Below are 12167 nucleotides of genomic sequence, written 5' to 3'. Positions count from 1 at the left end.
ACTGAATGTGAATATGCTCTTGACAAAAGATTAATGCTAATTTGAAAAATAAGTTTAGGAATAACAGATTATACCAACAAATGGAAAATAAAAAAGTAAAGTCTCATTTTATGCTTATGTCTTTTAAATCCCCTTTTCCTAATAAAAAGTACTCTTGTTTTAACTATGTGCTATTTCCTGGAAATTTATTTTGTCAGACAAATAGTTGCTTTGAGTGGAAGCTATTAGCATGCTTTCTCATTTGTTCTGTGGTGAATTTTAAGTTTGCTGTTACTGTTTTTCTTTGTGTGTTTATTGTGTGGCAGGAAAATAAAGTTTTCCATTTGTACTTTTGAGAAGCTGTTAGCAAGTATTGCTTATTTCTGATAACCTAAACACACTTGATTTATGGAAGTATCAGAGCATCAATCTGCCCCCTCGTCACATGGGCCCATGTGTTTCCAAGCTACAGACTGATGTTCGAAGTCAGGTGACTTGGTGAAATCTGCCAATCAGAGGAAGAAGCGGGAGCACTGTTTTGGGGTCTATGTCTACTAAAAAGTCTTGAGGAATTTTCTTTCCTCAACCACAGCCCTAGAATCATGGCTATTCCACCATAGCCAGAAAGACAGCGTGGTCTTTTACCCTTCAGAGAGAAGAGCCAGATGAAAATATACCTTACAGCAAGGGACACCCTTTCTTGGTGACTTGTTTCCTTGGCCAAGACTGCCAATGAGATCACTGATGGAAGGATTCAGAGGGTAAAGAAACACATTATTTATCCTGTAATTACCAGAGATCTCTTTAGCCCATTGGGAGCCCTCCCAGCTGGCATTTTCTCATAATTCAGTGTTGATTCAACAGCTTCATAATGGCCATCTACACTGTGCCTGTCCCTGTGCTAGGGACCCATGGTGCGATGCAGAACAGGGCAGGGCAGGCTCTGCTTTCATGGCAGTGATGGATAGTAGAAAGGATGGACAAAATCAATAAAAGTTGCTCTGCAGTTTAGCTTTATGGGATGAAAACAGAAGAGGAGCTGAGACAAATTACAAGAGAAATCACCTCCTTTAGATCAGGTATTGCAGGAGGACCTCTCAGAAGAGGTGCCATTGAAACTGAGGCATTAAAAAAAAGAACAGTAGTGGGTAATGCAGAGAATAGAGGAAGGAACATTCAGGACATGGGAACCCCAAGGTCATTGTATTAACCCGAGGAGAACCTGGGGAAGAACCTGGGCTGACGAGCACAGATGTTAGCCTCCATCCCACCTACCTCAGTTCCCCACCTCAGTGTGGGCAGTGACAAGACCCATCAGGCCAGGTCTGGCCATGAGACACCAGGCTGCAGAGGGAAGATAAGCAGAAGGGCTATGGCAAGCACTAGAGTTCTAAACAGACCAGAGAGCAAGTCCCAGACGCTCAAGTTATGATCAGATAAAATCTTTATAGGTGGGGGAGTGGGGAACTGCCAAAATCCAAGTGGTCAGAGAGTCAACAAAGCAGCACTCTGGAACAGGCTGGGTAAACTTGGTTGTGGGTGACCCAGGCCCATCAGTGTTTATCACCGTCCAAGGGAAGTCAGCAGCCTGCTGGGGAACCTGGGCTGCTGCACAGCGGGTGGGGTCAGAGAGGAGGGGAGTGAGTAGGGCCTGTGTGGTGGCTATCGGGGGCAAGTGCTGAGAAGACTCTCAGTGATGGCTGCAGGTGATGGCGCTGCAGGAGGAATGGTGAGGGTGGGGGCAAGGACAGCCTTTGCTCACACCCATGAGTCAAACCACTGAGTAGTTATGCAGTTTATTTCCCTACTCAAGACCCTTCATGAGAGAGACATACTATCGTATTCTGCATCCAGCATCATAGAGAAAACCAGCATTCTGAAGGAGAGATGGAGAAGGCTTAGCAGCAATGCCTACTCCTGGGAAGGGATAGGCAGGCCACTCTGCCTCCAGCAAATACTGACTTCCAGAGGGAACGGCCACCCACCAGGGCAGATGCTGTGCCAGCAGGCACTCCAGCCCCAGGGTCTATAATCTCCCCACAGCTGTGAGGTAGCAGTTATGATCCCAGTTTAGAGATAGGACACCTGAGGCTCAGCGTACTTCAGTGACAGGCCCAGGGACTCATGACTAGTGAGTGGCAGAACTGGAATTCTCACCCACCTCTGTTGGCCCTCAACAGAGTTTGGGCCAAGCATGTGTTTCCCAATATCAGGAGCTGCTGGGGTGCCTCCTGCTCTGTGGTGTAGGAGGGAAAGCAGGGTTCACCAGAACTAGACCTAACCTCTCTTTATGACTGGATGCCTGGCACCTCCACAGCTGAGGGGAAGGAAGGGAGGCCTGATGCCAATGACTCAGAGATCGCCTTTGCTTTTGCTTTCCATACAGTGCTCCAGAAACTGCAGTGGGGGCTTCAAGATACGCGAGATTCAGTGCGTGGACAGCCGGGACCACCGGAACCTGAGGCCATTTCACTGCCAGTTCCTGGCCGGCATTCCTCCCCCATTGAGCATGAGCTGTAACCCCGAGCCCTGTGGGGTGTGGCAGGTGGAGCCTTGGAGCCAGGTATGGCACCCAGAAAGGGAGCGATGTCTTCACACAACCTGGCAAGCCATGAATCTCGGTGTTACTGCATAAATGTAGAAATCAGGGAAGACCACACCTGCGTCCTGCCAATGACTGGCCTCTGTTCAGTGACCCCACCCTGTATCTGGGAAGCCAAATGGGTCTAACACTTTCAGGAGGTGAAAAAATTCCATGGAAAAGACAATGTGTTATGGTTTTAATCACAACAGTTCAGTGTTATGTTGCAATCTGGTCTCCCAATGGATATACCGGGGAATTGGTGTTCCTGCTGGGGAAATGAATACAATGGGATTATTTGAACAAGGACGAGTCTGATGAGAGCCATTTGCAGACAGAGCCTAACACGGTCTCTGAGGCTTCTGCAGTCAGGCTGGGAGAAACAGCCCCATCTTTTCCACACAGTATAGTATTAGAGTTTCATCTCTTCCATCTCTCAGATCATTGTACAAATGGTGAGTGTGTGTGTGTGTGTGTGTGTGTGTGCGCGCTCTTTATGAGGGCCCTGGCTCTGCTGGGTCTTAGTTTTACTTTGACACATGGAAAGAAGGTTACTTTGGTGAGGTTCTTTGGTGAAGTGTGATGATCTCATTTTTCAACAGACAAATGTTTAAATATCTCAACAGCTAAAACATACTCCCAACTACATCCACAAATGATAGAAAGAAGACCAAAAAATAAAAATAAAAAAAAGGAAGGCCGCATATTTTGAGTGCGTCCAGGAGCTAGGCAGTTTGCCTGCAATACTTGGTTTAATTCTCTCCATGACCTGGATGGTAGGCATTTTTAATCCTATTTTATAGGGAAGAAATTGAGACTTAGGTTGAGAAACCTACCTGAGACACACAATGAGAAAATAAATGGAGTTTTAGTTCAAACATAAGGCATTCGCAACAAGAAAGATTTGATTGCTTATCTTTGATTGCCCGTCTGTGATCCTGCTATGCTGTGGAACTTAGCCCAATGGGCATTGAACAAAAAGTGAACTAAGGAGAAAGAATGAATCAATAACTACTTTGCGGGGCACTTACCATGTGCCAGTGAAGGGAAGGCAAAGAATCCCAACCTGAGGCTACAGAGTTAGTGTCAAAGCCTGTGGAGGACTGAGCCCCGACTTACTTACCACCCACCGGCCAAGCATCCACACTGATTCCTCAGGCTCTGGGCCACTACCTAGAGTTTTCTGGGGCAGCAGCCACCACTGTCCCCTCTTCATCCTCCTTCCCCTGCCTACTTCTGGAGTACATGAAGTGCCTGCTACTCCCAGGCTCTGAACCCAGACCTCCAAACTCTCCATAGGTACTGACCCTGGCCTGGACCTGTTCAGGCAGCAGCTTCCAGAATCCAGGAATTCAGAGAGGAGCTTAGGTTGCCCTGTCAGAGAAATGGCATTTGCAGGTGATCAAAGATGAGCAATCAAATCTTTCTGGTTATGAAAAAGATCTATTCTTTATGTTTCCTCAGTAGCTTCCAGGATCCCCATCAGGAGCCTGTTCCCTGAAGCCCTTCTCTCACCCTTCTTTCTAAATTGCCTGTTTTGAGCAAACCACAAAGGTGGTAGAGTTCCCTCTTAAGCAGCAGTAGAGATAGAAAATGTAAAAGTCAGTTGAGTACCCAGAGCTGCTGTTAAGGAATTGGGCATCTTTAGGTACTTTCCCTGCCTGTGGTGCTGACTGCCATCCTGGGAATGTTATGAACCCATCTGGCAAGCATATCGGCCCGCCCCGACTACCCTCCATGGCAGATGCATTTTAGCTATGGGACCATCTCTATACCAGTGGTAGTCAAGCTTTATCATGCTTCAGGACAACCTGGAGGGCTTGTCAATGCACAGATGGATGGGTCCTACCCCCAGAATGGCCAGTTCAGGGGATCTGAGGTGGGGCCTGAAATTTTGCATTTCTAACAAACGCTCAGAAGATGCTGAAGTTGCTGGTCTGAGGAACATTTGAGAACCACTTTTTTGACCCCCTTTTCCTGGAAATTACTTGGCCAGGTGGTGCTGAATCTATGTACACATAGGTAGGTATGCACAGGAACCCCAGATGTGGAATTCCTCTCCCTGTCTCCTCAGATGGGGTTAAAAACAGATTGAATAAGTGGGAAAAAGTTGATGTTGATTCTCAAAGCTGGAATATTGTGAAGGTGCTACATTAGTTCTTTTATTGAGCAGAAAAGATTAATTGCATATAATTTCCCTGTTTTCTATGATACTACCACACACATACTACCTGATGTGATGGACATGATGTTTGCAAGACAGCCATAATTATCTTGTTGTTATTGTTGTAACCATGCTAAAACTAAGATTTTTCAAAGTGCTTTTCAAAATACTCAAAGAACTTTTCAAATATTCTTGGCGAATTATTTTATTTCCTCCTAAAAAAACTCATGCACATGAGATAATGTATCTTATAGAATTATTCTAGTAAGCAAAAACCTGACATGTTTCAGAATTCTACCCCTTTAGAAATCTGACTTGGCATCTTGAATTTATTTTATGAGTATTACAGCCAATGCATCTAAGTCCTGAGTGAATCCATCCATTTTATTACTCCTACTATGGAGAAATTTAATTCTAAAACTTTATGCAGTGGAAAAGGAAGACTAAATCTCATTTTAATAGGAGGCAAACAAAATTGTATTGCAAATGTGTGCCCCCCTTTTGGGCTGTCAGAGATAATCATTATAAAAAACCTAAATTTTACATTTTTGTTACTAAAAAACCTTTTTCAGAAGACAAAATGCAGATAAAATAATGTCCATTCTGGAATGACCACTCATTTAGGTTTTTTAAAAAAAAATTCCTTCCTTTTGACATATTGTTTAACATTAGACTATTTGGCATCTTCTGACTTTTCTCCTCCTTATGTCTTCAGGATTTGCTTCATCAATATTTCTGCCTCTCTTTAATCCTTGTTTCCCCATTTAAAAGAAAAATAGTGAGTAGTCATTGTAAGGAACTTGCAGGAATGCTATAAATTCCAATACAGATACCAATATTCCTAATAACACTGTACACAACAAAATGACAATACGAAGTTCTTCACTTATCATTAAACATGTCTCCACCTGACTTTTACCTAATCTTGTCACTGCTGTGTATCAGTGCTCCAGGTCCTGTGGAGGCGGAGTTCAGGAGAGAGAAGTGTTCTGTCCAGGAGGCCTCTGTGACTGGACAAAAAGACCCACATCCACCATGTCTTGCAATGAGCACCTCTGCTGTCACTGGACCACTGGGAACTGGGACCTGGTAAGACTCGTTTATACATACTTTTTTTAATTTAGCTTTTTGTTTTTTTTTTTTTTTTTAAATACTTTAAGTTCTAGGTTACATGTGCACAACCTGCAGGTTTGTTACATAGGTTACATGTGCCATGTTGGTTTGCTGCATCCATCAACTCATCATTTACGTTAGGTATTTCTCCTAATGCTATCCCTCTCCCAGCCCCCCACCCCCTGACAGGCCCCAGTGTGTGATGTTCCCCGCCCTGTGTCCAAGTGTTCTCATTGTTCAATTCCCACCTATGAGTGAGAACATGTGGTGCTTGGTTTTCTGTCCTTGCGATAGTTTGCTGAGAATGATAGTTTCCAGCTGCATCCATGTCCCCACAAAGGACACGAACTCATCCTTTTTATGTGGCTACATAGTATTCCATGGTGTATATGTGCCACATTTTCATAGTCCAATCTATCATTGATGGACATTTGGGTTGGTTCCAAGTCTTTGCTATTGTGAATAGTGCTGCAATAAACATACATATGCATGTGTCCTTATAGTAGCATGATTTATAATTCTTTAGGAATATACCCAGTAATGGGATGGCTGGGTCAAATGGTATTTCTAGTTCTAGATCCTTGAGGAATCACCACGCTGTCTTCCACAATGGTTGAACTAATTTACACTCCCATCAACAGTGTAAAAGCATTCCTATTTCTCCACATCCTCTCCAGCATCTGTTGTTTCTTGACTTTTTAATGATCGCCATTCTAACTGGCATGAGATGGTATCTCATTGTGGTTTTGATTTGCATTTCTCTGATGACCAGTGATGATGAGCATTTTTTCATGTGTCTGTTTTACATAAATATCTTCTTTTGAGAACTGTCTGTTCATATCCTTTGCCCACTTTTTGATGGAGTTGTTTATTTGTTTTCTTGTAAATTTGTTTATGTTTTTTGCAGATTCTAGATATTAGCCCTTTGTCATATGGGTAGATTGTCAAAATTTTCTCCTATTCTGGAGGTTGCCTGTTCACTCTGATGGTAGTTTCTTTTGCCGTGCAGAAACTCCTTAGTTTAATTGGATCCCATTTGTATATTTCGACTTTTGTTGCCATTGCTTTTGGTGTTTTAGTCATGAAGTCTTTGCCCACGCCTATGTCCTAAATGGTATTGCCTAGGTTTTCTTCTATGGTTTTTATGGTTTTAGGTCTAACATTTAAATCTTTAATCCATCTTGAATTAATTTTTGTATAAGGTGTAAGGAAGGGATCCAGTTTCGGCTTTCTACATAAGACTAGCCAGTTTTCCCACCACCATTTATTACGTAGGGAATCCTTTCCCCATTGCTTGTTTTTGTGGGGTTTGTCAAATATCAGATGACTGTAGATGTGTGATGTTGTATCTGAGGCCTCTTTTCTGTTCTATTGGTCTATATATCTATTTTGGTACCAGTACCGTGCTGTTTTGGTTACTGTAGACTTGTAGTATAATTTAAAGTCAGGTAGCCTGATGCCTCCAGCTTTCTTCTTTTTGCTTATGATTGTCTTGGCAATGCGGGCTCTTTTTTGGTTCCATATGAACTTTAAAGTAGTATTTTCCAATTCTGTGAAGAAAGTCATTAGTAGCTTGATGGGGATGGCATTAAATCTATAAATTACCTTGGGCAGTATGGCCATTTTCACGATATTGATTCTTCCTATCCATGAGCATGGAATGTTCTTCCGTTTGTTTGTGTCCTCTTTTATTTCGTTGAGTAGTGGTTTGTAGTTCTCCTTGAAGAGGTCCTTCACATCCCTCATAAGTTGGATTCCTAGGTATTTTATTCTCTTTGTAGCAATTGTGAATGGGAGTTCACTCATGATTTGGCTCTGTTTGTCTGTTATTGGTGTACAGGAATGCTTGTGATTTTTGCATATTGATTTTGTATCCTGAGACTTTGCTGAAGTTGCTTATCAGCTTAAGGAAATTTTGGGCTGAGACAATAGGGTTTTCTAAATATACAATTATGTCATCTGCAAACAGGGACAATTTGACTTCCTCTTTTCCTAATTGAATACCCTTGATTTCTTTCTCTTGCCTGATTGCCCTGGCCAAAATTTGCAACACTATGTTGAATAGAAGTGGTGAGAGAGGGCATACTTGTCTTGTGCCTGTTTTCAAAGGGAATGCTTCCAGTTTTTGCCCATTCAGTATGATATTGGCTGTGGGTTTGTCATAAATAGCTCTTATTATTTTCAGATACATTCCATCAATACTGAATTTATTGAGAGCTTTTAGCATGAAGAGCTGTTGAATTTTGTCAAAGGCCTTTTCTGCGTCTATTGAGATAATCATGTGGTTTTTGTCATTGGTTCTGTTTATGTGATAGATTACATTTATTGATTTGAATATGTTGAACCAGTCTTGCATCCCAAGGATGAAGCCCACTTGATCATGGTGGATAAGCTTTTTGATGTGCTCCTTGATTCGGTTTGCCAGTGTTTTACTGAGGATTTTTGCATTGATGTTCATCAGGGATATTGGTCTAAAATTTTCTTTTTTTGTTGTGTCTGTGCCAGGCTTTGGTATCAGGATGATGCTGGCCTCATAAAATAAGTTAGGGAGGAATCCCTCTTTTTCTATTGATTAGAATAGTTTCAGAATAAATGGTACCAGCTCCTCTTTGTACCTCTGGTAGAGTTCGGCTGTGAATCCGTCTGGTCCTGGACTTTTTTGGTTGGTATGCTCTTAATTATTGCCTCAATTTCAGAGTCTGTAATTGGTCTATTGAGAGATTCAACTTCTTCTTGGTTTAGCCTTGGTAGGGTGTATGTGTCCAGGAATTGATCCATTTCTTCTAGGTTTTCTAGTTTATTTGCATAGAGTTATTTATAGTATTCTCTGATGGTAGTTTGTATTTCTGTGGGATCGGTGGTGATATCCCCTGTATCATTTTTTATTGCATCTATTTTATTCTTCTCTCTTTTCTTCTTTATTAGTCTTGCTAGCAGTCTATCAATTTTGTTGATCTTTTCAAAAAACCAGCTCTTGGATTCATTGATTTTTTTGAAGGGTTTTTTGTGTCTCTGTCTCCTTCCGTTCTGATCTGACCTTAGTTGTTTTCTTGCCTGCTGCTAGCTTTTGAATTTGTTTCCTCTTGCTTCTCTAGTTCTTTTAATTGTGATGTTAGGATGTCGATTTTAGATCTTTCCTGCTTTCTCTTGTGGGCATTTAGTGCTATAAATTTCCCTCTACACACTGCTTTAAATGTGTCCCAGAGATTCTGGTATGTTGTATCTTTCTTTTCTTTGGTTTCAAAGAACATCTTTATCTCTGCCTTCATTTTGTTATTTACCCAGTAGTCATTCAAGAGCAGGTTGTTCAGTTTCCATGTGGTTGTACAGTTCTGAGTGAGTTTCTTAATTCTGAGTTCTAATTTGATTGCACTGTGGTCTGAGAGTCAGTTTGTTGTGATTTCTGTTCTTCTACATTTGCTAAGGAGTGCTTTCCTTCCAATTATGTGGTCAATTTTAGAATAAATGTGAGGCAGTGCTGCGAAGAATGTATCTTCTGTTCATTTGGGGTGGAGAGTTCTGTAGATGTCAAATAGGTCTGCTTGGTGCAGAGCTGAGAACAAGTCCTGGAGACCCTTGTTAACCTTCTGTCTTGTTGATCTAATATTGACAGTGGGAAGTTAAATCTCCCATTATTATTGTGTGGGAGTCTAAGACTCTTTGTAGGTCTTTACAGACTTGCTTTATGAATCTGGGTGCTCCAGTATTGGGTGAATATATATTTAGGATAGTTAGCTCTTCTTGTTGAATTGATCCCTTTACCATTATGTCATGGCTTTCTTTGTCTCTTTTGATCTTTGTTGGTTTAAAGTCTGTTTTATTAGAGACTAGGATTGCAAACCCTGCTTTTTTTTTTTGCTTTCCATTTGCTTGGTAGATCTTCCTCCATCCCTTCACTTTGAGCCTATGTGTATTTCTGCATGTGAGGTGAGTCTCCTGAATACAGCACACTGATGAGTCTTGACTCTTTATCCAATTTTCCAGTCTGTGTCTTTTAATTGGGGCATTTAGCCTATTTACATTTAAGGTTAGTATTGTTATGTGTGAATTTGATCCTGTCATTATGATGTTAGCTGGTTATTTTGCCCATTAATTGATGCAGTTTCTTCATAGCATCGATGGTCTTTACAATTTGGCATGTTTTTGCAGTGGCTGGTACCAGTTGTTCCTTTCCATGTTTAGTGCTTCCTTCAGGAGCTCTTGTAAGGCAGGCCTGGTGGTGACAAAATCTCTCAGCATTTGCTTATCTGTAAAGGATTTTATTTCTCCTTCACTTATGAAGCTTAGTTTGGCTGGATATGAAATTCTGGGTTTAAAATTCTTTTCTTTAAGAATGTTGAATATTGGCCCCCACTCTCTTCTGTCTTGTAGGGTTTCTGCCGAGAGATCCGCTGTTAGTCTGATGAGCTTCGCTTTGTGGGTAACCCAGCCTTTCTCTCTATCTGCCCTTAACATTTTTTCCTTCATTTCAGCCTTGGTGAATCTGATAATTATGTGTCTTGGGGTTGCTATTCTCAAGGAGTACCTTTGTGGTGTTCTCTGTATTTCCTGAATTTGAATGTTAGCCTGCCTTGCTAGGTTAGGGAAGTTCTCCTGAATAATATCTTGAGGAGTGTTTTCCAACTTGGTTCCATTCTCTCCATCACTTTCAGGTACACTAATCAAATGTAGATCTGGTCTTTTCACGTAGTCCCATATTTCTTGGAGGCTTTGTTTGTTCCTTTTTACTCTGTTTTTTCTAAACTTGTCTTCTCACTTTATTTCATTAATTTGATCTTCAAACACTGATACTGTTTCTTCCACTTGATTGAATCGGCTACTGAAGCTTGTGCATGCATCACAAAGTTCTCATGCCATAGTTTTCAGCTCCATCAGGTCTTTTAAGGTCTTCTCTTCACTGTTTATTCTAGTTAGCCATTCATATAACCTTTTTTCCAAGGTTTTTATCTTCCTTGTGATGGGTTAGAACATGCTCCTTTAGTTCAGAGAAGTTTGTTATTACCGACCTTCTGAAGCCTACTTCTGTCAACTTGTCAAAATCATTCTCCATCAAGCTCTGTTCCGTTGCTGGTGAGGAGCTGTGATCCTTTGGAGGAGAAGAGGCACTCTGGTTTTTAGAATTTTCAGCTTTTCTGCTCTGGTTTCTCCCCATCTTTGTGGTTTTATCTACTTTTGGTCTTTGATGTTGGTGACCTACAGATTGGGTTTTGGTGTAGATGTCTTTTTTGTTGATGTTGATGCTATTCCTTTCTGTTTGTTAGTTTTCCTTCTAACAGTCAGGTCCCTCAGCTGCAGGGCTGTTGGAGTTTGCTGGAGGTCCACTCCAGACCTTGTTTGCCTGGGTATCACCAGCGGAGGCTGCAGAACAGCAAATATTGCAGAACAGCAAATGTTGCTGCCTGATCCTTCCCCTGGAAGCTTCGTCCCAGAGGGTCAGCTGCCTATATGAGGTGTCTGTCGGCCTCTACTAGGTGGTGTCTTCCAATTAGACTATACAGGGATCAGGGACCCACTTGAGGAGGCAGTCTGTCCGTTCTCAGAGCTCAAACGCCATGCTGGGAAAACCACTGCTCTCTTCAGAGCTGTCAGACAGGGACGTTTAAGTCTGCAGAAGTTTCTGCTGCCTTTTGTTCAGCTATGCCCTGCCCACAGAGGTGGAGTCTACAGAGGCCGTTGGCCTTGCTGAGCTGAGGTGTGCTCTACCCAGTTCGAGCTTCCCAGCCACTTTGTTTACCTACTCAATCCTCAGCAATGGCAGATACCCCTCCCCCAGCCAGGTTGTCACCTTGCCGTTCAATCTCAGACTGCTGCGCTAGCAGTGAGCAAGGCTCCATGGGCGTGGGACCTGCCAAACCAGGCACGGGAGAGATTATACTTGTCTGCCAGTTGCTGAGACCTTCGAAAAGTGCAGTATTTGGGTGGGAGTATCCCATTTTTCCAGGTACAGTCTGTCATGGCTTCCCTTGGCTAGGATAGGGAACCCCTTGCACTTCCCAGGTGAGGCAATGCCCCGCCCTGCTTTGGCTCGCCCTCCATGGTGCAGGGACAGCTGCACCCACTGTCCAACCAGTCCCAGTGAGGTGAACCAGGTACCTCAGTTGGAAATGCAGAAATCACTTGTCTTCTGTGTTGATCTCGCTGGGAACTGCAGACCAGAGGTGTTCCTGTTCGACCATCTTGGAACCTCAGTCTACTTTAGCTTTTTAAAAAAATGGTTTCTTGCCACTATACTTAAGCAAAAAAATAAAAATAAAATAACATGTATTTTCTTTTGATTACAAAAATAATCTATATTCATTGTAAATATTCAATGTGTTCATTGATTTATAG

General features: G+C 42.3%; 1 protein-coding gene across 2 annotated transcripts in view; it reads left to right on the top strand.

Annotated features, from left to right (window-relative positions):
- ADAMTS12 (ADAM metallopeptidase with thrombospondin type 1 motif 12) overlaps nt 1–12167 on the top strand; it is a 366676-nt gene that overhangs the window by 341663 nt on the left and 12846 nt on the right. For both annotated transcript variants that reach the window (XM_025389155.1, XM_025389156.1), the window contains 2 exons: nt 2366–2542; nt 5670–5813. In XM_025389155.1, coding sequence (XP_025244940.1) covers nt 2366–2542; nt 5670–5813 — 321 coding nt within the window. The remainder of the gene's footprint in view (nt 1–2365; nt 2543–5669; nt 5814–12167) is intronic.

This window comes from Theropithecus gelada, chromosome 6 (genome assembly GCF_003255815.1).
Source record: "Theropithecus gelada isolate Dixy chromosome 6, Tgel_1.0, whole genome shotgun sequence".
Classification (NCBI taxonomy): Eukaryota; Metazoa; Chordata; class Mammalia; order Primates; family Cercopithecidae; genus Theropithecus; species Theropithecus gelada.
The sequence above is the reverse complement of the archived record's forward strand: the minus strand, read 5'-3'. Positions and strand labels throughout refer to the sequence as shown.